Below are 26,861 nucleotides of genomic sequence, written 5' to 3' on the forward strand. Positions count from 1 at the left end.
ATCTAGAATCTATCAGAATTCCCCTATTTTCGTGATAGATATCTGAGTATAGTATGGAATAGCAAGAGTACTTACCCAGCAAGTGCCGCAATACGGTGATTAGCCCCCCAGACCATCTTCTCTTTTCGAGGGCCTGGTATTGTTCTACCCCTCAAAGTTCTCGGATTCCAACTCTTGCTCATTTCCGTGTAACTCTATTGTGAACATTACAGGAAGTAGTTTGAGTCTTGAGGGGAAATGTGGCATGCTGGGTGAGCTGCGCTGGATCTCAAGCAGATGTAGAAAGATACCGAAACGAATAAAGACGCGTACGAAGAGTACTGAACCCATTATTTTGCTTGCATAATCATCGATAACCATAAAATAGGAGATTGTAACGTTGGCGACGTGAGTTTCTCATGCCAGTCGTCTACCCTTCTTCTCCGTGTCAGGCGTTAGATCCCCCATCCTCAAGCTAGATAACATCCGTTATCTCACTGTTCGTCCACGGTGTCCCCTTTCCACGGCTTTGGGGTCCCGTTACGTTGTGGACAGCATCCTCCGCCGGGGGTATGAAGGGCCACGCACAAGCGACCATCGCAGGTTGTATCACCTACATGATGTATTAATATTGCCGTGTACAACACCGTCGATGCCCCGAGCATTGACTTCTCTGAACCACGCCGCCTTATGACAAAGGCAAACATCAGGAAGAGTATGCATGGATAGTAAATGTCGAACTGACAGAGGCCCTATTACTTAAACGCAAAACTCTTAACCCGCGGTCCAGTCTGCTGTAAATCGGTATCCGGAAACACGGATTCTAAAAAGTAGTCAGGCATGGAAGAGACAATAAGGCTGAGCTATTTCTTTCGTAATGTTTCTTAAGCAATACTCGTGCATTATAGTCCAGTTACATAGTAACAGTGGACATGATAGTATGCCGGTGGAAGCCATCACTTGGGACGCTGTTTCTGACTTTTAAGCGGTGCGGACCCCGAGAGCTGGCGTTTAAAATCGTAAGGCTCATCTTCAGTACCTAAAGCATTCTTAGCTTAATTATAGTGGCGCGTAGGAATATACCTACTGTTGTATCCTGTCCCGAGATGGCCGAAAGGAGTACTGGCATTATAACTGCCGTTAGACAAGGTCATATTAGGGAGACCGGCAGGAGGCACGGCAGGAGTGCCACCATAGAGACTGCTCGGGTGTGAAAAGGCCAAGGTTGAACCGCTTTTCGTAAGTTCTTGAAACCAAGGTGATTGTGGTTGTTGGGCTGGAGTAGGTGGGCCAGGCGCCTTGAATCTGGGAATTGTGCCCTTGGCTCCCACAGGTAAAACTGCGGCTGAGTCAATGCCGGCAGGGCTCGATGCATTCGGGGCGGGGCTGCAAGCATCTTGAAATCCACCATAAGTTCCAAATGGCTTGTTAGACCAGCTTAATCCAGGCGAGCTTTGAGGATTAGACATGGCCGCAAATTGGCTAGCAGAACGTTCCATGGAAGTCGTGCCAATGTTCAGCCCGAGATTGCTTAAATAAGGCGAGCTGGACGCTGGGGGGTATGGAGAACCTGAGGTTCCAGGCGTAGATCCTCGTGGCCCTAAGTAGGGACTAGCAGCCACTCGGTTCGCAAAATTATCCGAAGATGGCATGTCGTTGGGGTCTAACCCATGCTGCGCATACAGAGCGGACGTCAGACTATCAAGGACTGCGTGCCGCGACGCTTCAAGCGAGTCGCGAGAATTTCTACTTTCATGACGATTGAAGGCCGGCGAGGGTGCCATGGGGTTTCCCGGTTTGTCGTAAACCTGAGCTTGCTGTACACTAGTAGCTAGGCCGTTGAGATAAGACGACGGTTCCAGGCTGTCCAGTTGGCCGTGAGCACTCCTAGGTATGTAGTCGCCATCGGGGGGTAATTGGTTATTAGATTGACTGGCAGAACGGTGCGGAGTAGGTTTATAGAAATAACGCCATGGAAGACTAGTAATGGGTTTAGATGCCGGAGAAGGCTGTGCGGAAGAATGCTCAGAATTGGCGCCCAATTGGCCGAAAACTTCGTTTGCCGTAGTGGTATTCATGCCGTAAGTCGTGTCAGCCTGAGTTCGACTCGATTGTGGTCTACTGTCTTCAACGGGATCTAGAAGCTTATTCACCATGTTGACCATTTCACTATCTCCACTCAGATCTGTATCAAGAAGTGAAAACTTAGCTTCGGCCAACTTTCCTTTATCAGGTTGGGGTTGTGGTTCGAGGTCTAAGTCGCCATTATCTTCGCAGGGTTGCTTTGCATTCGCTACAGCGACATCTGGGCTCGAAGACTCGATGTCGTTCCGCACCAAATCCTTTGGCTTGGTTTTCGAGTTGCCAATTCTAAGCTTCTTCAGCATACGTGACAGGATCGCTTCACCCGCGGGAACTTTCTCGGGAGTTTTGTCGGTAAAGTCCCAGCATTCTATATCCCGTCCCTCGTGCTGTCTAAGAGCCAGAATGAGTGGGCAACCTAGGCTCTCGGCCAATAAAACACCACAATACACTATGTCTCTAATACGCCAAACCGCTTCCGTATCAGGCCGGTATTGGCAGCCAGAAGCCCTCTGACGGGGCTTACGAGACTTAGGCTTCTTGGGTGAGCTTGGGCTTAGCAAGTCACCTGGTTGAATAAATAACGGCAGGTTCTCATTTGCAAATGGCCTAAGTCCAAGCGCCTCTGCATCTTCCGGTAGTAGATACCTAGATGTGGCTGTGGCAGCAACTTGATCAGTGATCGCGTTGAGTAGAGTCAGCGTGTCGGCAAGCAGTCCGTACACATCACTGACATATGGCTCCAGAAATTCCCGATACTTGTTGGTATCGGTCTGAGAAACGTAAATCCATGAAATATAGATACGGATAAAAGGAAGAAGCCGCGTTAAGAGCTGGCTAAAGCAGATAGGGCTTTCGGCACTGTCGCCGTTCTCGCCTTGCCCCTGGGAAGATGGAGATGTTGCGGATTCGTTAAGTAGACCCGCCTTAAGGACTCGAAGGAGAACCACAAATGTACGAATATTAAATCGCAGTAGAAATTGGGCAGATTGTGATCCCTGCATTGTCCAAGAAGCTTTTCGTTGTAGGTTGTAGTCAGCATATAGATCATCCCAAAAAATAAGGGATACTCCAGGTAAACTTACCCGTTACCTTCTCTAGAGCGACGTCATACGCTGCGATGTTGATAAAAGTCATTCTGCGTAATATAGCGTCGTCAGGATCAGACTTCACCGCCATCTCTATGCGATGTAAGACTTCCTCTTCTAATTCAGACTGCTGAGAAAACGGCTCTCCTTGGAAGAAATACGCATGTAGTCGGAGGAACCAGGTGACCATGGTTTCATTCGGATCTTTGGGTCCCTTGCGAGCAACAGAAGAATTCTCCAACCCCTTAAATTCTCGTTCAAGGTTTGCAAACCCTAGTTGGTGGGGTTTCGCGATACAAATTGAACGATGGAAGTGGTAGACGATATCAATATGCCGTGCTTGAAGTTGGTATAGTACGGCCAACTGATGGTGGGCAGAGCCATCGTCAGGGTCAACGGCGTTTGCCAGACCGTAATATTCCAAAGCCTTATCGAAGTTCGTACTTGAACTAGAAAGCTTCTCGGTCATCTGGCATCGGTACCTGACTAGGTCACCGAGATGAACCAGAGTGATCTGGCATGATTTTAGAATCATAGCACGAAGCCGAGAAGGAGGAGTTGAATCGGGAGAAGGAATCCTCTCCGGTTCGATATCTGTGCCATGCGCGACTTGGTGAAGCTGCGGGATATAGAATCGTTCAGACAGTCTTTGAATATAAACTCTGTAAAACGATTGGGATGTCCTGAGAAATGCTCGATATTGTTTCTCCAGCTTCCGTCTCACGACAACTTGGTTCTGCGCCAAGAGACGGCTCATTACCTTTCGGTACTCTCCATTAAGAAAGGTATGAGCATGCCACAGAAAGTGCTCGACATTCTTGGTGGCTGCATACTCGAAGTCATGGTTGATAACATTCATACAAGCTAGACGAAATCTGAAGCAGTATTAATATCCTCCGGTAGTAATAATACGATACGGAGGGGGAACTCATACTCGGCCATCGTCTGCTCAACCTCGTCAAAAGCAGAGGTAGTGTTTGTAGTTCCGCGTTCTTTCTTCAGGCTCGATATCTTTGCCATTATATCAGTGCGGATCTTCTGGGCTTCCCTGCCATGGGTTGTTAACCAAAAAATATATATATAAAAAAGCAACTAAAAAAAACTATTCCAAAACTGGCGCATCTAACAAACATAGACATACCCCCAGTTCGCTCTGGCTTTGTCTCGCGGGCTCTCCATTGTGAAGGAAGACGGCATACGATCGTTATGTATATGCGATGTCGAGGTGTGTTATAATAGTAGTATTAAGTCGCCGTCGCCCTGGGGCGCGGGGTTTGGATGTGACTGGGAAACTGTTGCGACAGCTCACAGCCGAGAAACAGGATCACACGAACTCGAACCGGGCATGAGAATGCGGTGGATATCCATAATTCGAAGCGTGCGACGGGAGGCAATTAAGGCGCGCCGTACAGGATTGGGCAAAGATAGCTTTCTCGGAGTACGATATCGCGTACATTGGCGGTTAGTTGTTCGAAAGAAGGGATGCCTCGTAGAAGAGATGCCCAGTACTAAGAATTAGACGATCCAAATAGCTAGAAAAAGAATAAAGCTTAGAAACCGTAGGCGCAGACAGAAGCACTTGGGAAAATACTACGTCTGCGGCTAGGAACAAACAGCGTCGTATAGACCAACCCACGGAGGTCTATGGGAAAAGAGCAAAGAAAAAAAAACAGAAACCTTTGGTAAGGTTAAGGGGAGAGGCGTAAAGGTGAGGAATGAAAATGAATAAATGAATGGAGGGTGAGGCGACTGGATGGGCTCATAAAGTTGTAATGAGGTAGGTAGATGGTAAAAATGCTGGGACGGGGTCGGCGCACGCCAATGATGTGCTAAAATCTGCGAGCCTGCCCAAGGACTGGTTGTAGACTTGTAGTACAGGCAGGGCTACCCAGCAAATATTGAACCTTAAAAAATGTTTCCCAGAATATTTCAAGTCCAGCAAAAGTTAAAGTAAAGTACCTAGGTACTTATTGTACAATACAATATCTTTTTAGGTACAACACACTACCCAACTAGGTGCCTACCTCACTACCTATACACGGACCCTTCATTGCTAACCCCGGGTTAGTTTAGGGGTCCTTTTTTTTGGCACTTTTATACAAGGTTTCATACCTAGCTACCTAAGGTACATGTATATAAGGTATTATGTTATGTATGCTTGCAGCTACCGAGCTTGGGATTCACACGACGTAAACTCCATGCGGCAGATCAATCAGATCAATCAGATCAATCTTTTTTTTCTCTTCCAGTTCTGAAATTCCCACTTGGCATTTTACGGAATCGACGAGTTGCAGTTAGAAACCCCACTGACCGCCTCCGTCGAGAATGGTCCAACTCTTTTTCCCCATTGTCCACATCCAACATTCGTCACCAAACTTTGTGACTTGTTAACTAGCTGGGCTTTTAATAATCTTATGTGCTGATTTGAAGTTTATGGCTTTGTTTATGTCTTTTGCTACGAGTATCTAAGTTCTTACCGTTGCTATTTTAATCACATTGCACTGTAAGAGTTAGAGCTATTCAAACCGTCGAGTTCTTTGGATGTACAGTACAGTTGCTTTCATGACCCCACCAAGTTACTTTGTTACTTACACAGACTTGACCTCATCTTCAAGACCGTCGACGACCAAGCAAGCGAAGACCCGATATTTTTATCTGCTACCAAATCCAAATTTCTTGGATACCTAAAGTAACTAGGAACTATATCTATTAATGTAAATCTACCCCAATCTTTTCCAAATAACGTCTGCAAAAGCAAACATGAAGCGCTCACGCGAGCCTGAAGAAGACGAACAAGTATCGTCGCCGGAACCCGAAGCTAGCTCAGGGAAGATATCGAACAGCGCAAGTCCAAGGGAAGTAGAAAGGCTCCCGCCGGCGAAAATCACAGAGCTTGACGAATCAGCCGTTGACGACGCCGACGACGAAAACGGTACCTTCATCATGAAATGCTCTCTGCCCCCTCATCGAGATGTGCTATCGTTCAGGACGTATACGGAGTATGAGGCACACCACAACAGGACGCATACGAACCGATGCGTAGAATGCGGGAAGAACTTCCCGTCCGAGCACCTACTAAACGTGCACATCGAAGAGTGGCACGATGCTTTTGCCGCCGTGAAACGAGAGAAGGGCGAGCACACGGTAAGACTGCTCGAGGATATTAAACTTCGCTGAACTAAAGATGAAACTAACGATTTATATAGTACTCTTGTTTTGTTGAGGGCTGTGATCGGAAATGCAGAACCCCTCAGAAGAGACGGAACCATCTCATCGACAAGCATATGTACCCGAAAAACTACTTCTTCGCTGTTACCAGGGACGGTGTGGATGGAAGACAATCACTACTAATCGAAAGCGGGCATCGTCGACGCAGATCTTCTACAACAACCAACGGTAGCGGTCCAAAAACAGCAGGAAGAAGACAGAGTCTCCGGCAAACGGAAACGCCTAATTCAGGGGCCCAAGAGTCACAGGCGGAAGTACCAAAGGCGGCCCCCCCTCCAGCTGAGGCCCCAGACACAGAAATGGAAGACCTAGCTGGTGCTATGTCGGCACTGCGGTTCATCCCTACAAGCATCCGCTTTGGCCACAGAAGAGGAATAGCAGGCTTCGCAAGACAGTAATGTGACAAACGAGGACGAGAACGAGAACGATAAACGAAGACATGACAATGACGAGATGACGAGTATAAATCTCAGCAGTAGCATTGCATACGAATGATATTACAGCCCAATCGTGATGATGCCTTCTGAATTTGAGCCCTTTTATAAGCCTACTCCATTATCTTCCCTAGAAGTTCGTGATATCGTGCAGTTTGAAACGGATTCGCCCGTACTCCCAAATAGGTATTATAGTGATGCCGGAAACCAGTATGTTTATATATGTCAAATGAACCCTAACGCCCGTTATGCCACAAAAGCCCAAACCCAGTTGCGTGAAAACTCTTTACTAAACAAAGACCCGTCATACGTAGAAACTAATCGCTCGAAGCGCAACCTCTACACCCGCAGCTGACGCATTGGACGTCCTGCTCGTCCTTCAGCTGGGCTTTGGGCACTCGGCAGACGCACGTCGACTGGAAGTTGGTCTCCTTGGTCTGGATGCAGCGAAGGCAGCACAACTAAGACAATCCCCAGAATTAGCAACGGATCCCTACTTGTAAAAAAAGAAAAGAAAAGTGATGCACATGTACATACCTTCTCGTAGCCCTGCTTCTTCCACTTGGCGATGAGCATGGGGTCGGCGTAGCCGTTCTTGAGCAGCCAGTCGTAGAGCTGCTTGGAGATGGCCTCCTTCTCGTAGTAGAGCTCGTAGACGTAGCGGCTGCGCTGGTGGGCGATTTGGAAGATGGGCCACTGCGCCTGGTGCTTGGGCACGTTCTGCGTCGGCGTGTTCTGCGCGTCCTTCATCTTGATGCCGAAGATCTCCAGGTCGTCCCGGATGTCCTCGAACCCGGCGGGCGGCTTCTTGGATCGCGACGAGCCCAGCGATCGGATTGGCGGCATTGTTGTTGCTGTTGTTGTGATGATAGTGGTAATAACCGTGTCGAAACTAAGCGTCGAAAATAAGGGCTTTCGGAGAAATCGAGTCGCTCGATAAAATGCCGGATTGCTGACTTTTGGGAAGAGTAAACAACTTGGACAGGGTGGTGGGGCAAGGCTGAGAATTATATGTACAAAGAACGAAGCCTTCCGAGTTGGAGGCGATGTTGACTCTAAAATTGTACGGGTTAGCTAATGCAAGATGACTAAGAGGAAATGACCAGGTACACCGAGACATGATGTATCAATGTTTAGTCGGTTAGTGTGGCTTGTGTGGCTAATGCAGCCCAACTTCCCAAGGCTCAGTTCAATGTTCCCACCTTCGCTTTCAGCAACAATTGAGATTGAAGCTAAGAAGCTAAGAAGTATCGGATGAACCTCAAACGCTACCGTCAAGGAGCATTACCTCACCTATCATGGCGGTGACACCCACACAATTCGCGCGAACGACGCGGACGTGTTAGTATACACCTTACAGCTAGCAACCCTTCTTGTTTCCCTTCCTTATATTGCTTCGCTTTGCTTTGCTAATATCGTCTACTGTATAGCGGCCAATTGGAGCGACGCAAAGCGACGAGTCCTGGCGGCTTATCGGGAATGGATACGAGCGGTACGGCCCTTTGCCCCCAGCCCCGGAGCGAACGAATAATTGCTGGAATGGGACGCCTGTTGTCGTTTGTTTCTTTACGAGAGGGGGAGGAAAGAAAGCTTATGCAAGTTATGATTCTCTAGGCACCTGAAATCCAGACCATGTACTCGATCCCCTTCCCGGTCTCCGTCATCCGCACGCAAATGCGACAGGAGTTCGAGCGCCACAGATACGTCAACAAGCTACCGGTGATCGATGTGCTCCTCGTGAAGAACAACGCCGAATATCAGGTCAGTAGTGCACAGACGGTTATGAAATGCCGACTTGTCCCGGATAATAGAAGGGTGTGCGATATGTTCGTTTGTATGGAGCATTACTGAATAAGATATATGTATACGACAGGAAACCATGAACTACTGGAAGCAGACTACGCACGTCATGTCTTACTTCCCCAGCGAACATTTCCGAGGGGCCAACAGATTGCCGAACAACTTCATGCAGAGTTTCTTAGAGGCAAGTCAAGTCTCTCTCTCTCTCTGTTTACGACACCGCTAGTAAAAGAGAAGAAGAAAAAGAGAGAAATCTCGCCGCTAACAGTGCCTCAGGGTCGCAACTAGATATGGGGTATCGTCCCGCTGTATTGTACATAGCAAGACCCGAAAAAAATCAAGATCCTAGACCTAAGAAAGTTGTTTATCTATCATACGTACTCCGGACGCCGCAAATGCCATTCTTCTTCTTCTCTCTCTCTCCATGATGTCTCCCGAGATATTCTTTTAACTAGCCTGTGCTGCCTGTCTTCTTCGCTCTGCTTCTTCCCGCCTCTTGCGAGCCTGCTCCGGCGTTGCTTCGAACTTCTCCCGCTCCGTCCAGAACTCATCGGCAACGACGTCGCAGAGATCCTCTAGGTCCTGGAGGCCCTTAGCGAGCGCGGCGGCGGCGGTTGTCGTGTCTGCAAGCAAGTCAGTATTAAACACAGGGAAGGTGATACGGATGGTAAGGCAGGTATCTCTCACCGTATGTTTGGATTCTCAGGTTCATCTTGTCTTCGGAGGGATGGGGGATGGCGTACGCGCAGAACTCGACGTCCGGGCTATGATTATTACATCTAGTTAGTTGCTTTGCGCCCGCAAGAAAAAGAATTTCGAAACGCACTTCTTCATAATTATATATCGCAGAGCATTGCCGAGCGTGTGGCCCTCCTTCAGGAATTCGAACGAAGCGGCCGTCTCAGACGATCCAGGTAGCTGTATCCCAACATTCCGTTAGTAACTTTTGTCCGCTCCAGTGCACACTATGCGATGATACCCAGACGCACAATTCTAACTCGCTGCGGTTCCTCTTCCTCCTCAAACGGGTCCTCTTCGCCTTCCGATCCATCCTCCTGCATAGCATCGCCATTCTCCTCTTCCGCAGGCTGTTGCGCTGAGGTGGGAGCGTCCTCCATAGAGGCGTCTACCTCCTCGGGCGCATCGTCGCGAGTCTTCGTTCTTCCGGGCATAGTGTGCGGTGCGATGCAATACAAAACCTGCAGCGGTTGGTATTTACGGTAAACGTCCAAGGGGAAAAAAAGTAACAGTGACGGTTCACGACTTATATCGGCTTATTCGCAACTTTACTGGCGAAGGTGTATGTACTCCAACAAGAATTTCGGTGGGGTCTGCGATTGGTCAAGCTCTAACGATAAAATTTAAGGTTAGCTGCCGTAGAACGGACATGATTGGCTGGTCGAAAATACTGAGGTCCGATGATTTTCCGCGCCGCCGCTATTTCTGGGCAGGTCCCGTCATTGGATTGACTCCATAAACTTCACCTGCATAGGAGGTACCTAGTTCCTTCATCCCCCCCCTTTGCGATTCAAGGTAGATATACATGATACATGTAGTCACAAGCACGAAAGTATTATTTTACTGGCCACTTATTCTCTGATCTAAAGAAGCATGTAGGTATAGTGACAGTCAGTTGATGCAGCCAGTTCTTAAATATTAGAATTAGCGTTTATAATCTATTCTGCTCTTATTCCTTATTAGCACAACAGCCTTATATGGTCAGCGCTAATCCCAAACACCGACGCCCAACAGCTTATGTCGAGCCCCGCGCAAGTGTGATCATGACAGAGATTTGAATCCTTACGGATGACCTCTTGAGTTAGATTTGTTGCCCATTTCCCAAACGCCATCGGATTAGCGCGTTCCGGGGTTCGTTCCGGGGTTTCTTCCGGTCTCTGGAATACCTAGACATGGAGGGATTCGTGCTGGTAACATAAAGGAGGCGTGTTTAGCCTCTCCTGTGTTAGCGCAGATAAAGAACAGCCGCTCCAGGTTTGTGAACTTTGAAGTGCCCTTTGATGTACTTCACCAATTGCCCGATCCTCACTTCGAGGTCTATCCTTTGGTAATAGCAAATGTATATCATAAGCGCTTCGTTTCCCGATGGCGATATGACGGGCGCAGGCTAGGTCTTCCGGGTGGGCTTGGCAGACGAAAGCTTCGAGCCAATCCTCGGGGTCCTCGTACGGGTACCCCGTAACAGCACGCAAACTCCTGCCCAAAGTAGAGAATATATCTCTTGAAGGATCCATATACGCTCGAACATCAAAGAATGGTTCATATCGCTTCATAGCCTCTTCTCGCGACTCTCTGCATATGTGCAGATTGGTGGGAGTACTACATAGGTACGCATTTACCGTAAGGGTTCACGGTGGCGGCGAGAGTTAGCAGGCGTTCGGGAGGTGTCAGGAATTTAGGTTGGATATTCAAAATACGTGGTTCCGGCAAGTTGTATTCCCATATCATCAGCCGCACTTCAATGGGCAGCTCAGGGAAATGATGCTAGAGTTAGTTTATTAGGCAATGTTCATATATGGGTACTTGATCATCTTAAATATACTCACAAAGACTTGGAGGTTATCCGGGCTTGTCATCTTCGTGTCATAAGAGGTAGCCATCGGAATCCCGTATCTAATGGAAGAGTCGTAATGTCTCGCACTTGGGTGATGAATATAGATTCCGAAGTGATAGTTAACGTGGCTGCGTGGAGGCTGAGTTGACTAAGCGGGAGAAGTGTATAAGTTGAAAAGTTACCTGCCTGCAGGACAAACGACATAAGACTTCTTATATGTTATGTTATGTAGGTATCTGATATATAATGCCTAGCTTCGTTGCTTTATAAGTTTGTGCCTCAAGGGGGAACAAAAGCTCTAATGAAGCAAATAGCTCTGCGTTCTTTTAGGTCTAAGGTCTGAAAGCCTAGCATTCAATTCTTCTCAGAAAGGCGTTATAGTGTACTGTATATTGTAAAACATGGAATCCAACCATTATGTTTTCTATTCATGTAATTATTTAGATCTTCGCGATAGAGTAATCTAAAAGTCTTGTTCCTGAGTTTAAATTCTTTCGAATTTAGATTTTTGTGCTGAGATCGGCTTAAAGACAAATTTAGTGGAACTAAGAAAGATCCACCAGACCCGACAATTTGGATACGCACGGCAGCTTGAAGCTTATTTCAAACACGGAAGACAAAACTTATCTCTCCTCCATATAAATAATGGATTTGTAAACTTTATAAAGCTATAAGGCATAATCAATTAAGTTTATTTTTCCTCTCTTTAAAAGAATTAAACATGAACACATACTTACAAGCAAACGCCATATGACATTGATGAGAGCCTATGACGCATATGGCCAAGTTACATGGTAAGAAAAGTACAGCTTCAAAGTTGTTATGAGTACCTATCAACTTACGCCACAGATCTCGGGTTATAATTCCAGTCTGACAAGCTACCGTTAATAGTTGTAGCGCGCTGTTTCATATATAATGCTTCTGCATGTAAGTGGGATACTTAGCAGGATTTGAGATTTGAGAGTAACAATATCTGTGAATAACCCGAGGTAAATACCTGTCGGCTAAAGGAAGTTGGAGTAATTACTACGAGCAAGCATCCTATCGTCGTTACGATAAAGGAAAGCAGGACGACGGCGCAGAAGTCTATAGATCCTTCCGAGCACTCGAGCCCCTCATCTCCACAGAACACACGCTTCCCTCCGAACGTCGTGCATTGGTCCGGTTAGAAGTCCGGCCGTACCAGAGACCATCTCATAGCAGATAATAATTATCATAAGCGCAGCACTTGAAGAGAGTTCACGTCTTCCAGCCGATTTTCTTCTAGACCTAGGGAACATTCCGCAGGGATGAATTCCCGTGGTGGTAACCAACGGTGGCATAACATTGGCGCTAGACCTTGTGATTGGCTGCACCGTTGCCGGACCTCCACTTCCCCGGGCTTGTAAGCGCCTGCTTGGGTCTAAATTTGGGTGCCTCCGGGCCAATCTACGATGGCCTTAACCCAGACATGCCTTTCTTCAGATCAATCACACGCGTCTAACGTGTGCGCGAGCGCATCGCCCTTTGCGATTAATCTCGCAAGTAGGACTAGACATGTATGAAGGTATCACCCGGAGTACTATCCTTAGCATTGCGCATGCCACAAGCGCTCGTTGGGTCCACGAGGGGTCCACGAGACAAGGTCTAGACGGGATGGCTTCAAGACCATGGTCGGATAGCTGAAAGCGTATAATCATTCATATTCGTCGCATTTCGCCCTTTCTGTCAGGTCTGTCAAGTTGTCTCTTCCTGACATCTTATCGAAGTTGCTCGTCTTCGGACTATCCATTTCCTTTTTGGTCGCTTGTTTTCTTTTCTGTATCTTTGTTTCGCTTCGTTGGATTATATTTCTTGTTTCATCTAGGTAGTCAACATTCTGTGAAGGTTGACAAGATTGATAATCACTTACATTTCCTCATTCTCTTTATCTCTCTCCTTCTCAACCCCCACTATCGTCGCCATGTCTTCCGATAACAAGGGTCGCACCCCCACGTCTTATTCAGATATGGATTCCCAAGATCATCAGTACCAGAGCCATATGAAAAAGCTTCGCCTAGTTGATAACGCGAGCGTTGGTCTCACCGGACTTGCCCTTCTTTGTGGTGTGACTATCCTCGGAACTGCTGCCGATACCCTAGCTGTCTATAACGCTACTCATCTCCCGAGCGATTTCCACTTACCGTTATGGCCCGATCACTTCGATCTACGACCCACAGTAGCTCTCGTCGTTGGCAGCACCATTGTGGTCGTTGCCAATATTGTATCTCTACTATGTAGCAAAGTCAAGGTGGTAAGTGTGGATTCGTTCATTTGTAGATCCCCTTCATTGCAATATTGTGTTCGTGCTAACAACCTTCAAGCTTCAAAACCAGACCTCAATTCACACGCCTGTTGCTTTTGCCGTACCATTTGTTGGCTTTACAGCTGTCATGATCAGCATGATATTCTTCTATGCTGTCAACGCATCAGCCACAAATGATACGCTACAGAGCTGGAGTTGCCAGTGGGGATTTGCGAGTACGGGCGCGAAGCCGCAGTTTGGCACTCTATGTAGCGAAAGCCGAACAGCCCTGTACCTATCTGTTATATTGGTTCCTATCGAGTTGATCGTCTTTACCGTGGCTGGCTATCAGTCGGTTTTGGAACGGAAGGCGCTCAGTTTCATTCCGTCTCACAAGGCCGGTAGTCCTGTACCATCAGCATGAGACACTAACAAGCAAGGAGAGGACCGGGCTAGCTCTCGACCTGCACGTAGCCGCGGGCTAATGCCATGCAATATGGCGATGATCCATGCAAAGTTGTCGGGGCCCGGCCACGATGAGAAATAATGTGCGCAGGCAAAATCGCTTATACGAAACAACAAGTACAGAAAGCAATGGTGGTAATCTGTATAACAGCTGTAATAGGTCATCGTTGGAAAGTGGCGATGCAATTAACACTATCTGAATTGACGCTGCGGGTTGACGTTCTAGGTCGCTTTTCCTTATATATTGGGAGCGGACTGATTGGTGTGATATCTCGGTTCTCGGTAGGCTACAATAAGAATTAATTCGGATTTGCCCGCTGCCAACTTGAGTACGTAGCAAGGTGACAAAAAAGAGTCTCGGATATGCAAGCGATAGATTAATACGGTCATCATGTGGGCGGACGGAATGCTGCGGCTCTAGCTCTGTAACGTGTTTGTTTGCGATAAGACTCCAACTATAGACGACCCAACCATCAACTTATATAGATGGACATTGGACATCGTCATCCTTCCGTGGGGTTTGAGGGGTTCGAGGGGTTCGAAGTCATAGATCGTATTAATCTCCACTTGGAAAGCCTTCCACCAAGGAATCCTCTCGTCCACTGGATGCAATGTCGCTTTCCTAATTGCTATGGCAGTATGGATATCTTAATGGATAAACGGATGCAAGCGACCAGAACCGGTATCAGAGTTGCACGAGGAGATGTTGTGCACCCATTAGTACCTTAGGTAGGTATCGATTGTAGCTGTCCATGTCCTACCTAGATCCAGCCTGTCGTGTGCACCGTGTTACGATGGTCTGATAAGAGCTCAGATGAAAATATCGCGATAGTAGTAAATGGGAGTTTTAAAGATCGAGATCGGTAGGAGAAGAAGATGAAGAGAATATAAAATGCCGATCGTCTATTAAAAAAATGTATTAGTTAATGACAGATGTAAACCGTACCTAACTTGGATATCTACCTAGGTATGTAGGTAGCCTAAAACATGTATTATACAAGATATGTACAGGATATACATAATTAATACAGGTAGAATATTGAATGTAGGTAAGCAATGTTGGTGTAATGTTGGTGCATATCAGCATACCAGCATAACCTACCTGGTAGTTAGCAGGGAGGTGCCACTGATTTGACTTGCCTGGTACCTGCCTCATGCATTCTGACGAAAGCCCTGCCTTTCACCTGCTTTTGGGTAACCTCCCCTTAAGTAACCTTCCAAAAGTTCTGTACACTTTTTTCTGCAAACTTTCCTGCAAACAACCTCCATTAGGTTACTTCATTGGATTAATCCCATGTTGTTCCGTCGGAGTTCCAAAGGTTCTTGTGTGCCACTAGAGCTTCAATTCGGCCGAACCAACTTAAACTAATAATTCATGAATCTGAACTCTTTTAAGGCATCCACCACACCAACTCATGATAAAAATAGGATCTAACCTTAGGTAGTTGGAACTTGGGAGCCACCCACCCATTTTTTTTTCATACCATATCGCAGTACTCCAACGCTTACAGTCTACTTACGAGAGGGAAGATAAGAAGACCCAGACCGGTATCCCCTTCCCCAAAAAGGGAGAACCATCCCCACGTCTTGTACAGCTCAGCGTCCAATACGAACATTCGCCCGCGCTAGGTCGATGCAAGACAAACTGCCCTACAAGCTGACAGGATAGTTATCCTAACTAGGGGACCTAGATTCACCTATAAGATACCACGTTTGGCAACACACAAGACAAGACTCCAACGCTTGTCCAACAATGGTTCGACCAGATTCTTTACCAGCTAGGCTACCTCGTATAAACCCGCCCTCTACGGGTAATAATTATTCTCCAGCTGCCCCCAATGCTTCTTCTACGCAGCGAAGACCCCATTCTTCACGTTCTTCGAGAACACATATAGTTGAAGGTAACAAAATGATGCGCAATATCGATCGGCCCCCACCCGGCGACCCAACCGGCAGCCGCAGGTCTCAAGTACATCCAGAGCTCAGCAAGAAACGAAGCGCCTATTTCGAGAGTGAATTCGCAGCAGCTAATCGGGATACGGATCCGGTCAGGGCTCGAATACAAAATGAAGCAATTGTAATGGCAGACCTGAGGACAAACGTTATTGTAGGTTTTTATACCTACCTTACATCTCTACTAACGCAACATACCTATACTAATACAGACCGATAGATCAAGGATGAATTCTCTTTTATAACCGATCTCTCATACAACCTATCCAACAGATATCAGAGACCAATATCTTCGATCGTCATCAACTTAAACCATGGCTGCTGTATGATGTTTGGTGGTTCTTTCGACCCAGCGTACACCTTAACCATTCACGCGCTTGCATGTTTAGTGCAGCCTACCACGAATAAGAGAAATGCAGCGCTCATTCAGAAGCATATTCAAGAAACCCTAGGTGTCATAGCGTCGAGGGGCTATGTACGCTTCGTCGCCACCCCCGAGGAGAATGTTTCCGTCGGGGGTAGGACAATCGCCGCTGAAATAAATGAATCTGGTAGTGCCGTGGCTGATGACAAGCCCGCCGAGACCAGAAAAAGTACCAAGTCAAGTCGGAGGATTGGCGTTAAGGTAGTTATCCCGTTTTTCCCTTCTTGGCCACGGAACGCAGGGCCGGCTTCTATGATGGATGTATAACTAACATATTTGTAGTCATTTGGGGGATTCAGATCTGCCTCTATGACTGATCTTGCGAGGGTCCCTACGCCACCATCGAGTACATCAGACGAAACTACACCTATCACGACGATTCCGGAAGTGCCTCCCACGCCGCCTGAGGATGACACGTTGGGCGAATTAATGGAGCAAAAACCGATCAAGACGGCACCACGTCGTAGAAGTCTAAGATTTGGACTGTTTAGTGGGAAGACAACCGTGTAATGAGGTAACAGTCGCACGTGCTTATCACTGTCGTGTGACACCAACCCTTTTTTGGCGGAGATGGCCTCACCACCTCGATTGGGACGACAGGTTGAATATTCTAGTTTCACTGCAACCTTCACAATGTGACGATATCCAATACGGACCGGGAGCGCATTGCATCGTATCGCTTTGGGGGAAGCGTTGCACCGGACTTTAGGAGGGAGAAGCGAGGATGCTATATCGTGGGGTATGATGTTATTACTATGTCGTATGCTAGCGTGATGCATTGCGACCGGCGTATGAATTAATAAGAAGCAAGTTGTGATAAGCTAATCAATCCCAAGAGTCGATACATAGTCGATGGTCTAATGAGGAGGATATCCCGCAGGAAAACATACCTTATACATACCTACCGAATGAATTTATTTTCATCGAACTTTTATATTGATTAAAGATGAGGCTAAAGACCTGTGTTTGTTTGTATGATGCATTCGCTCCCTCACATGTATGAGTGAGTGAAAGGAAGCGAGAAGTCGCAGAAGAAGAAAAGAGTGCCAGGTACCTAATGAAATGAAAATGAGCTGAGCTCAGGTGGGCTGGTGGGCCGTTATATCTTGTTTCGCCAGCTGTAATCTGAAGGACTGCGTCAGCTGATAAGTCGTCAGTATAAATTTTGCCAGCTGGTAACAACTTCGTCCCCATTCTCGCTCAACTCCACATTATGCTTTTCTCTGGCAGTCTGGCTAGGTACTAACCTAATCAATCCCTCCTTCACGCTCGATACCACTATTATTCCCACCCAGAGCGAATTACATATTGAGAATACCTTAAACATAAGTCTCATATCTTAAGCCCCGGCAGGGAATTACTTCCACATGTATGAATGAGTTTTTTTTTTTTAGCTCACAGAGCTTTCAAATTACCTATTTAATGTTAATTCAACGCAGAACAACATTCCCAAAGTTCAAGCTCAATTCATTTTGAAATTGCAGCTATTCCTTCGGAAGCCATCGACGACGGCGCAAGAGAGGTAGCTGAATAGAATAAGTATCCTTAAGCCTGGCATCTCCCGGTCTACCGAAACATCCTGCCGACGCTGTGCACAGCCGTGTTGCCTTGTCCATTCTCGTTCGCTATTTATTGCAACCAGTAAAGAGCCAAGTAGAGAGGGCCAGTGCTACATAAAACCATCATTAGCGGTGCAACTATCAAGGTGAGTCAGCCTGTGCCGACCTGTGCCAACCTGTTGGTTTACGTTGATTTAATACCTGGGCAAGTCTATTCGCCGCTATATAGAAGCTGACTCAGAGTTCATCATTATAGGCTATAGAGAAGTCCAAAGCAGCAGTACGCACGGGTCATCTCTTTCTACATCTCTTGTCCATGTCGCCGGGGAAGAGGGGAGGTTAGGGTTACTGTGCGTTCCACTACCCAGGCTACCCAGGCTACCCAGGCTACCCAAGCTACCCAAGCTACCCAAGCTACCCAAGCGTAACAGCTTTAGATCCCGGCATCTTATCTAGTTTCGCTATCATCATGGAGGTGAGACATTGTCTTTTCTTTTTCTTCATCCCTTTCCTTTTCCCTGGCTATTATTTCCTTTCTTACGAATTACGAATTACGAATTAAAACAACATCCGAGTTGGTATTGCCTAGTGGCACGGGAACACCGCCCTGTATCATCGCCGACTTTCTTTATTTTATTGTATTTTATTTTATTTATTTTTTTTTTTTTTGGAGCAAAGTCATCGATCCGTCCACCGATATCCGTAATCAGTCAGAGACATCCTCTGCCATCATATTCTCACATTCTCATTCCTCTCTTCTTACCATGCCGCCCCTGACGCGCAGTCACGATGTGCGGTGGTCATACCCGGTCCCATATATAAATTACCGCTGTTGTTATTTTTGTCGTTCGTTAGGCAGACGTCAGGCATAAAGCCGGGTTTGCGGACAGGGAGATTATTATGACCTGATTACCACTTATCCGAGCTCTACGAGCGGAATCCCCGAGGTGTTTAATTTGTACCACGGTGAGATCAGCAATGAAATCATCTCGCTCTTTTATAGATTATCAGGAGCGACATGCCCTGTTTCGATCGAGCTGAACGTCCCGGGTCCGTGATCTTTTTCCCGTTATGAAAGTTGACGTATCCCCTGGTCGAAGCTGCCTATATGCAGCCACCCAGCCGTCGCTGTGCTTTTATTTTTTACGACCTTGCTTTCCTATTCCCTTGGATTCGGTAGCCTCGTTTGCAGAATGGGTCGTACATCGCCTTGAAACAACACATCGACAAACAACGAGCAATGAGCGTCTGCCTATTCAAAACTTTGAGATTCACTGGTGATAGTCGCCTTCTTCGTGTTATTCAGCAGAGATGTACTTGAGAAATACACTATATCCGTACGAGGAGCGCGTCCACTCCAACCAGCTCGACCCTTGATGTATTCAAGCTCTTGTTCTTCGCTTATAGGCGCTACTCCACATCTCTTCATTTCTCCTTGACTCTTTTTGCTATACGTTATGTCTTCTCGGCTTCGTGGTTTAGACGCGTTCGATCCCGAGGGTGCCGGGGAACAACCATGCGGGACATCGTCCAGTCTTGCACAGCAGGCTCTAACACGTGTGTATGAACAGGACCAGAGACTACGAAAAAATGGACCAAGGGTTTCCGATCAGCCCCCAGATCTGTCATCGAAAGGGAAACCTAGGTTGCTCCTCATGGGGCAGAGAAGGTAGGTTATAGTGGATTCGATGTGTGAGGACGAGGCTGATTCCACTTCAGGAGTGGTAAATCGTCAATATCGAGCGTGGTTTTCCACAAATTACCCCCGAGCGAGACTTTATTCCTAGAATCAACCGCACGTATCCAAAAAGATACTATGCCGTAAGACGTTATTTACTAAACGCACATGATAACCCTTTCTAACATAGCTCTATAGATCTTTCATGGATTTCCAAGTATGGGATTTTCCGGGTCAGATCGATATCTTCGATAATCCAACTTTTGACATCGATGCCATGTTTGGCGAGATAGGTGCCTTAATTTGGGTTATAGACGCCCAAGACGATTATCTGGAGGCAGTAGCCCGTTTGAACGTGACTATACTCAACCTCCAACGGACGTATCCTAACATTAAGATCGAGGTGTTCATCCACAAAGTAGACGGATTATCAGACGACTATAAGTTGGATATCCAACGAGATATTACTATCCGAATCCAAGACGAACTGTGCGATCACGGGTTTGAGAACGCGCCAGTCACTTTTCACTTAACTAGCATATACAATCATAGCATTTTCGAAGCGTTTAGCAAGGTGATTCAGAAGCTTATTCCTCGGCTTGGTATACTCGAGGCGATGCTTACTAACCTATGTCGAACCTGTCGCTTCGAAAAAGCATACCTATTTGACGTCTTGTCCAAGATATATATTGCAACCGACAGTGAGCCCGCAGACATGGCAAGCTACGAGATTTGCTCCGACTATATCGACGTCATAATAGACGTTACAGAGGTATACGGAAGTTGGCCCCGTACTCAGAAGTACCGTGAAGCTCTGGAAGGTCCGCCTTGGAACCAGAAGATCGAAGATCAGGTAGCCTCGGGATGTGCTGAGAGCTGCATGGTGCTGAGCGATGGCAACAAACCTATAATACTACGCGAGGTCGACAAATACCTCGCGCTAGTTGCGATCATGAAGGAAGACAGCTATGATAAGATGCCTCTTGTCAACATGAACGTTGAGGTTGTCGTACAGGGTGTGAAGGAGTTCTTCGAGATTACGAAGCCAAAATGAGCAACATTTCGGTCTTCCATTTGGTTTTATAAATTGAGAAAAGATGATCTCCTGTAGGAGAAACGCCCAACTATCTCTATGTATATTCTGTGGCGTGGGGTGGTATTCGACAAACGAATGAACTACCATTACAATTACGAGATGGGCTATTCTGCGGTCCATGCCAGTCTGGCATAACTATAGTCTATGCTCCATGAGCAAAATTTGAGGGCAGCCAGAGCAGTCGTCTGAATGATAAGTTGAATATAAAAGGTAGTCTACTGATAGCCTACGAATTCTATGCTGAATAAACGCGAGACTTTGAATCCTATTTCTTATCCTATCTTTAAAATAACTGGCTCAGGAGTTCGCGCATACCAAATCTACCTAAGGTACCTAAGGTAGGTACTTTATGAATGGCATTGAGCTGGTACCACCAATCACATAAGCTTTCCGGAGCGCGTGGGCAGAACTGGAACAGTGCTTAACAAAACCAGGTAAAAGAGTAGCGGTCATCATGATTAAAGATGGATCTGCCAGATCTGTACGACACAGCACAGCCCAAACCCGGCTAGGCATCAATATAAGATTTCATCTCTAGGTGGTAAAAGGGGATGCCCCCGGGTCGGGTCCAATCAACCCATTTAGTCCAGACTTTTAAACACGCTGTAAACGCGGAGTAGCATGGTAGTGAACCGGCAAGTCGTCAAGCCTCAAGTGGGAGAGAATTAAACTTGAAACCTACCTCATAGGTACCTACATACGTGCCTGCGCTCAGGCTCACCGCTGCTCATCTAACAAGCGTCACGGTTGCGCAGGGCGATAATTCATCTATTCTTCCCCCCCCCCTTCTTTCAACCATGCGGTGTCCGCGGCTCATCCTCGCGCTAACATGCTCCGCGGCGGCGACGGCATCCTTAGCTTCCGCGGACCCGAGCGGCGGCGGTGCTGCGACCCTCGGACAGCTCGCGCTGCAGAAAGTCCTGCGGGACAGTCGAGACGTGTTCGGCGCGGAAGACGACGATAACGAAAAGTCGTCGGCGCCGCACCCGTACGCGGACTGGATGGCCCGCGTCCCGGACGACACGCCCCTCGCGCGTCTGAGCATCCCCGGCGCCCACGACGCCGCGACGTGGAATTACACGCAGGCGACGCAGGATGCGCTGGCGTGCTTGACTTACTCCTGCCACTCTAACCCCTCCTCCTCCTCCTCCTCCTCCTCCTGCTCCTCCTGCTCCCCTTCCTGCTGCAACGGCAACGGGTCTTCCGACCTCCTCCTCCTCCCCATTCCTCCCGCGCAGGTCTTCCGCACGCAGCGGCGCAGCATCGCGGCCGCGCTGGACGCCGGGGTGCGGTTCTTCGACCTGCGGTTCGCGGGGGACGGGCTGGGGCAGCAGGGCCGGGGGCTCGCGTTCTGGCACGGGGCGGCGTTGCTGTCGGCGCGGGCGGACGTCGAGGGCGTGATGCTCGCGGTTTACGCGTGGTTGGAGCGGCGGCCGAGCGAGAGCGTGTTGTTGAGCTTTCAGTATGAGGGAGGGGGTGGTGGTGGGGCAGGGTTTGACGAGGGGGTGCAGGGGATGTTAAAGCGGGTGTTGGGGTCGGAGGGCGCGAGCAGGTACGTGAGACGCGGGAGGGGGAGGTTGGGGAGTATGGGGGAGAGTAGGGGGAAGATAGTGCTGCTGAAAAGGTTTGATATGGATGGTGATGAGGATGACGATGAGGATGGCGAGAAGGCGGGAGGACTGCCGGGACTGCATCTAAGTCCCGCGAAGTGGCCGGATAACAACCCCTCCGGGTTCGAACTGGTGTACAACGCGACGAGCGGCGAGAGGGCGTGTATAGAGGATTATTACGGGCCTGCTACTGCTGGGGCGAATTCGTCTGTTGCGGAGATCGTGCGGGCGAAAATGGCGGCGGTGAAAGCGCATCTGGAGAAAGCAGCAGCTGCTACTACTGCTACTAGTACTACGGAGGAGGAAGATAGCTTGTTCATCACGTTTGCGTCGGGCAAGCGTAATGCTAACGTCCCGCCTGTGTTCCCCGAGACGATGGCGCTGGGAAACGGGACGGATGTCACGCCGGACGGGGGCGTGAATCACCAGTTAGCCGCGCTGCTGCGGGAGATGCGCGGGAGGAGGCTGGGCATCGTGGTTGTGGATTTCTTTGACGAGCCTGGTGATTTGGTCGAGCTTATACTAGGTTCTTAGATTCTTTGACGGACTTGATGAGCTAGTTGGCTAGTGCTAATAGCATATACATCTACAGTCAACTTGATGGCCGTTTGACTTGGAGCTTTGCAATGAAGGCTAGGTAGCTATATGATATGGTAAATACAAGGTAGTTACAAAAACTATCCACAAAATTACAGGAGGCTTCTATGAAATCTACCCGATCTTCAAGTAGTGGGAATAGAAATAATTGACTTCTCTGCCATTTTATTGTTCTTGTAAGCTCTTGTAAAAGAGGCAAAGAAGGTGAAGTTTACAAAGGTCCTAGTTTTGTTAATAGCATAGCATGCTTCTAATGATAAACGACTCTTATATGGCCCATTTTCCACATATAGAGCACATCCTGTCTCTCTTTTCCTAAGGTAGACCTACTCGACTGGTAGAATCCAGTTAGAAGAATTTGGCCGTCGCTCAGATTGCCAAAATGAGTTTTACCGGGGCATCAGAAACTAAACTGTCCGGGCGCCATGTCCACTTACAGGATAACCATTTCGCTAGTATCATCAGCGACAATAAGAGTGAGATCAGCATCCGGTGGAATAAGGCTAAAAAACATTATGTCTTGAATAAACTACCATGACGGGGTCGTGAATGTTGCTAGACACTCGGTTGCCTGACACGACAAGATAGGCCTTAACAAGTTGGATACTTAGAACCTACCTAGACTAGGAGTAAACTATCCACGCGTTCCTATATACGAGATTAAACTTTTGTAATGAGACCGAGTGTAGCGTAGCGATGTGGATAGCTAGTCACCGTCGTAATGGAAGTGGTATTTTCTGCGCCCGGAGTTGAACACCGGGAGGGAGAGAGGCTAAAGCGCAGGGATCCGACGTAGATCAGGAACACAATAGAGCCCAAGGCAAATAACTTCGAAGCCCGCGGACTTAGTGTAGTATAGGAGCAACGGGATTTTGTTGGGAAGCCCTCGATCCAGCCTAGTTCAGCAATTTTCATCCTGGACCGTACCGTCCGATACCTTGCAGTCCACCGGAGCTGGCAGGCTACGAGATGACGGCCTTAGGAACTTCTATACCCCAAACTGTCCAGTTACGGCAGGCTGATGCTGGTTCCTCGCCCACACGTTATCCACCAGCCCACTCGAGCAGCCAACTGTCGTCATCCTAGGCTTCGTATTGATAAGCATATAGTCAGAAGCTACAGCGTCATAATTGAGAGGTAATGTTACAAGATCTAGCATCTGTGTAACCGGCTCGGTCCGTTTAAAGATTGACTTCTTGAGGGAGGGTATCAAGCTTTTATATTAAACATCTCGATGGGCCGCGGTATTTGGAATTCATCCAGCGACACGTTATAGGTTCGGCATTTATCAGCGGCCCGGTTCACCGGGCTCCGGTGCGCTGGGGCTGGGGCTGGGGCCGGGTAATTTCAGCCCTTCCAACAAGCGCCGCTCAATAAAACCCGCCCCGTAGGAGCGAAGACCTCCCGGCCGTAAACGTAACAACGTTCTTTGTTAGAGATTCGGACGTTCTGCTTCGAGAATATATATATCTATAAATTGGGGCGCCATGACCGCGCTGTAAGCAGTCGATGTATATATGCTACGTATAAGCGCAGCAAGTAGAATAAGTTTAAAGTTATGATTGACATTGGTCGAATATTCGAAACAAATCCTGTCATCCCCGTTAGAAGCAGAAAGTTCATTTACATCCTTTAAATAGCATGGAGTGTTGGTTAAAAGATTTAGGGATAAAAACAGAAAGATTAGCAATGTCGATATCCGCAATACGTTTTAGAATTAGTAGTCTTATGTCTTATGTTCAGAAAAATGGCAGGCGAGTTGGGTTTCCAATTCACTTCACAAAGATTGTCCTCATCGAAGATTTGTTTAACTGAGAGAAAGTTGTATGTAACTGTTTACACCCCGGTAAATAGAAGGGTAGTATTGGATGACAACTCGCCCTTCGGCGGAGTTAAGGAGTGAGCGCGAATTCTAAGCTTATTGTTTTCGTAAATGTATGTATGTTGGCGCGCATGATTCAAGGTCGCCTCGTGATAGGACATATCCATGTATGAGGATATCTTGAACTTCTTACATGGTGATGACAGATGTCACTGGAACCAATTTTGCCATCGGCTTGATGCCAGAAGAATCAGAGCCGAGGCCGAAGATGCGATTAATTGCTAATATGACGAAGACGTCTGAGATATGGTATCGCGCCTAAGGTAGGAAGGTCCAAAGTTTCCTTGAGGCTATACTATATACGGGTTGTCCAAACCGATAGACTAGACCTCCTACAGAGAAATCAGTCATGATCTGTGAAATCCCTGGAAATAACGTGCCTTCGCGTAAATGCGGCCCCAGTCCGCACGACCAATGTAGCTTCTAGAAGCTATTCAGTTTTTCGAATTAGAGGTCAAGAGTCATCGCCGGTTACGGTCAGATCTTCGAGGCCAGGGCAAGGGGGGAGGTCGCTGGCGGGTATCTTGCGGGTACCTATGTTACGGGGCACTTTTAGGAATCAAATTACTGAGTCAGTCAAAGGTATACCTAAAGGAGAGGCCGTCTTGAACGTGGAGACGGGATGGGGTAGGTAGTGGGTAGTTCGGGGTTATCGGTGATGTTGGTTTTAGGTGAGGCTACGCCGTAAGGAGTGCGCATAGGAAGCGGTCCGGCACCTACATAGTAGAATAATAAGCGCTAAAGTTAGACCTATTTACATGCTAGTCCTATTAAATTGATGTAAGTCGAACATGGAGGTACCTAAGGAAGTACCTTGCGATCTAATGCGGATCTTCGTTTAACCGACGACCGACGCCCGACGCTGGATAAGGTACCTAGGTACCTACCTAACCTGGTGGTGGTTAGGTGTCCCGTCGGGTACCTAGGTACAGCGCTCCATAGGAAATACCTACCTCTAATCACGGTATCCAGTACCTTAGGTTAGTTGGTTCCAAAAACATTTTCCATAGTCCAACTTCAAATCTATTTTCGATTCCATTCACATCTACCAAATGTCGCGTCATACGCTACACATAAAAAAAGATGAAAAAAAAAGAGCAAAAATCAACCAATAAAAATATGTGGACGCGTACACACGTGATGGGAATATAATGGTAATGGGATCTTGGCAATCAGGTCACCAAGACACCTTAGCTCGTGATTCTCGGTGTTTATAACCACATACATCCAACATCCAACTAAGTTCACCGTACAGCTTGTGGGATGAAGACGTTAATGCCAAGCCAACCAAGCGAACCGAGCTTTCATAATCACCACTACCATACCGCAAATCCTGCTGCGAGCCCTGCAACTACATAGGTAATCTGGATACTAGTACTATGTATGTCCCACCGGAAGTAGCCAAGAACCGAGATCCGGCTTTACTGCGTCATCTAAGGTCATGAACTCGGTCTTGTCATTGAGAGATGTCTCCAGTAAAGAGAGACGAGAAGGTCGGTTCGATCTGCTTCAACCCTCTTCCTCTTAGATTCATTTCTCCCGCCCATTATACAATGCCACTCGCAGCCTAAAGGATCAGGTAGGTTAGGTAGGTAGGTATCTGCGATAGCGAGTACCTAGACACACGTTGAGAAATCCATGTGAGAAATCATTACCCCAAGGAGCAGAGCGCAATCCTTCCAGCGGCGGCAACACAATTCGTGGACCGCGCGAAGTTACCTCGAGCGGCATTGGGCCTGTCAGTCATTCTTAACCTGCGATTGGTAGCCGTCTACGTCTCCATTTCATTTCATGCAAGTGCCGGGTTTTCATCATGCCTGCAAGGATCTTGGCCGTCTTCGCAGCGGCCAATGCCCGGGAGCTTAGATGGAATCTCCCTGACCCCCAAGGCCATCGTCAAAACGACCTAACCTAACTTACATTAGGTACACTACCTACATACCTCGTTCGACGTCCGATTCTACCTCTACTACTTACAAGTTACAACCAGGTAGCGGTCCAATGGTGTGTAATTCTTCCGAATGGTAACACGCAAACCACCACTTCAATGCAAATGCAACTTATGTTATGCAGGAGAATGGCTCGTTCAGATAGGAGCTCCCCTCCAAATATCCGTCCAAATATCAAGTATTAATTTGGGGCCTACTTGAT

The 26,861-nt window shown here is 47.6% G+C and overlaps 10 protein-coding genes across 10 annotated transcripts; 6 read left to right on the forward strand and 4 right to left on the reverse strand.

Moving 5' to 3' along the window:
* Positions 1-935: 935 nt before the first annotated feature.
* F4812DRAFT_462118 (uncharacterized protein) lies at positions 936-4,328 on the reverse strand (the record flags this gene model as incomplete). The annotated part of the gene is made up of 5 exons (XM_047937982.1): positions 936-1,018; positions 1,067-3,076; positions 3,147-4,024; positions 4,084-4,197; positions 4,291-4,328. The coding sequence occupies 5 exons, from the start codon at positions 4,326-4,328 to the stop codon at positions 936-938; spliced, it is 3,123 nt and encodes a 1,040-aa protein (XP_047787590.1).
* A 1,581-nt stretch (positions 4,329-5,909) lies between these two features.
* F4812DRAFT_462119 (uncharacterized protein) lies at positions 5,910-6,775 on the forward strand (the record flags this gene model as incomplete). Its single annotated transcript, XM_047937983.1, has 2 exons — positions 5,910-6,293; positions 6,356-6,775. The coding sequence occupies 2 exons, from the start codon at positions 5,910-5,912 to the stop codon at positions 6,773-6,775; spliced, it is 804 nt and encodes a 267-aa protein (XP_047787591.1).
* Positions 6,776-6,884: 109 nt separating this feature from the next.
* On the reverse strand, positions 6,885-7,873 carry F4812DRAFT_440313 (cell cycle control protein cwf14). Its single transcript, XM_047935148.1, has 2 exons — positions 7,349-7,873; positions 6,885-7,272 (listed from the first exon to the last, which is right to left on the reverse strand). The coding sequence occupies exons 1-2, from the start codon at positions 7,655-7,657 to the stop codon at positions 7,129-7,131; spliced, it is 453 nt and encodes a 150-aa protein (XP_047787592.1). The 5' UTR covers positions 7,658-7,873; the 3' UTR covers positions 6,885-7,128.
* A 111-nt stretch (positions 7,874-7,984) lies between these two features.
* On the forward strand, positions 7,985-8,941 carry F4812DRAFT_138688 (NADH dehydrogenase, alpha subcomplex, subunit 6). The gene is made up of 5 exons (XM_047929610.1): positions 7,985-8,152; positions 8,242-8,303; positions 8,426-8,572; positions 8,685-8,795; positions 8,888-8,941. Exons 1-5 carry the CDS (start codon positions 8,110-8,112, stop codon positions 8,897-8,899), a joined length of 375 nt encoding a protein of 124 aa, XP_047787593.1. The 5' UTR covers positions 7,985-8,109; the 3' UTR covers positions 8,900-8,941.
* Positions 8,514-9,921, reverse strand: F4812DRAFT_138883 (RBP11-like subunits of RNA polymerase). Its single transcript, XM_047929615.1, has 5 exons — positions 9,601-9,921; positions 9,438-9,529; positions 9,299-9,375; positions 8,674-9,234; positions 8,514-8,572 (listed from the first exon to the last, which is right to left on the reverse strand). The coding sequence occupies exons 1-4, from the start codon at positions 9,781-9,783 to the stop codon at positions 9,059-9,061; spliced, it is 528 nt and encodes a 175-aa protein (XP_047787594.1). The 5' UTR covers positions 9,784-9,921; the 3' UTR covers positions 8,514-8,572; positions 8,674-9,058.
* Positions 9,922-10,515: 594 nt separating this feature from the next.
* F4812DRAFT_462123 (uncharacterized protein) lies at positions 10,516-11,205 on the reverse strand (the record flags this gene model as incomplete). Its single annotated transcript, XM_047937984.1, has 3 exons — positions 10,516-10,919; positions 10,969-11,113; positions 11,176-11,205. The coding sequence occupies 3 exons, from the start codon at positions 11,203-11,205 to the stop codon at positions 10,516-10,518; spliced, it is 579 nt and encodes a 192-aa protein (XP_047787595.1).
* Positions 11,206-12,609: 1,404 nt separating this feature from the next.
* Positions 12,610-14,134, forward strand: F4812DRAFT_138852 (uncharacterized protein). Its single transcript, XM_047929614.1, has 2 exons — positions 12,610-13,455; positions 13,526-14,134. Exons 1-2 carry the CDS (start codon positions 13,126-13,128, stop codon positions 13,868-13,870), a joined length of 675 nt encoding a protein of 224 aa, XP_047787596.1. The 5' UTR covers positions 12,610-13,125; the 3' UTR covers positions 13,871-14,134.
* Positions 14,135-15,456: 1,322 nt separating this feature from the next.
* F4812DRAFT_138698 (Tautomerase/MIF) lies at positions 15,457-16,989 on the forward strand. Its single transcript, XM_047929611.1, has 3 exons — positions 15,457-16,018; positions 16,085-16,489; positions 16,571-16,989. Exons 1-3 carry the CDS (start codon positions 15,665-15,667, stop codon positions 16,796-16,798), a joined length of 987 nt encoding a protein of 328 aa, XP_047787597.1. The 5' UTR covers positions 15,457-15,664; the 3' UTR covers positions 16,799-16,989.
* Positions 16,990-19,216: 2,227 nt separating this feature from the next.
* Positions 19,217-20,889, forward strand: F4812DRAFT_138781 (GTP-binding protein GTR2). Its single transcript, XM_047929613.1, has 3 exons — positions 19,217-19,516; positions 19,567-19,668; positions 19,724-20,889. The coding sequence occupies exons 1-3, from the start codon at positions 19,305-19,307 to the stop codon at positions 20,577-20,579; spliced, it is 1,170 nt and encodes a 389-aa protein (XP_047787598.1). The 5' UTR covers positions 19,217-19,304; the 3' UTR covers positions 20,580-20,889.
* A 176-nt stretch (positions 20,890-21,065) lies between these two features.
* F4812DRAFT_466716 (PLC-like phosphodiesterase) lies at positions 21,066-22,988 on the forward strand. The gene has a single exon (XM_047938569.1). It carries the CDS (start codon positions 21,419-21,421, stop codon positions 22,763-22,765), a length of 1,347 nt encoding a protein of 448 aa, XP_047787599.1. The 5' UTR covers positions 21,066-21,418; the 3' UTR covers positions 22,766-22,988.
* The last annotated feature ends 3,873 nt before the right edge of the window (positions 22,989-26,861 follow it).

The sequence above is a fragment of the Daldinia caldariorum genome, assembly GCF_022478825.1.
Source record: "Daldinia caldariorum strain CBS 122874 unplaced genomic scaffold F4812scaffold_16, whole genome shotgun sequence".
Taxonomy (NCBI): domain Eukaryota; kingdom Fungi; phylum Ascomycota; class Sordariomycetes; order Xylariales; family Hypoxylaceae; genus Daldinia; species Daldinia caldariorum.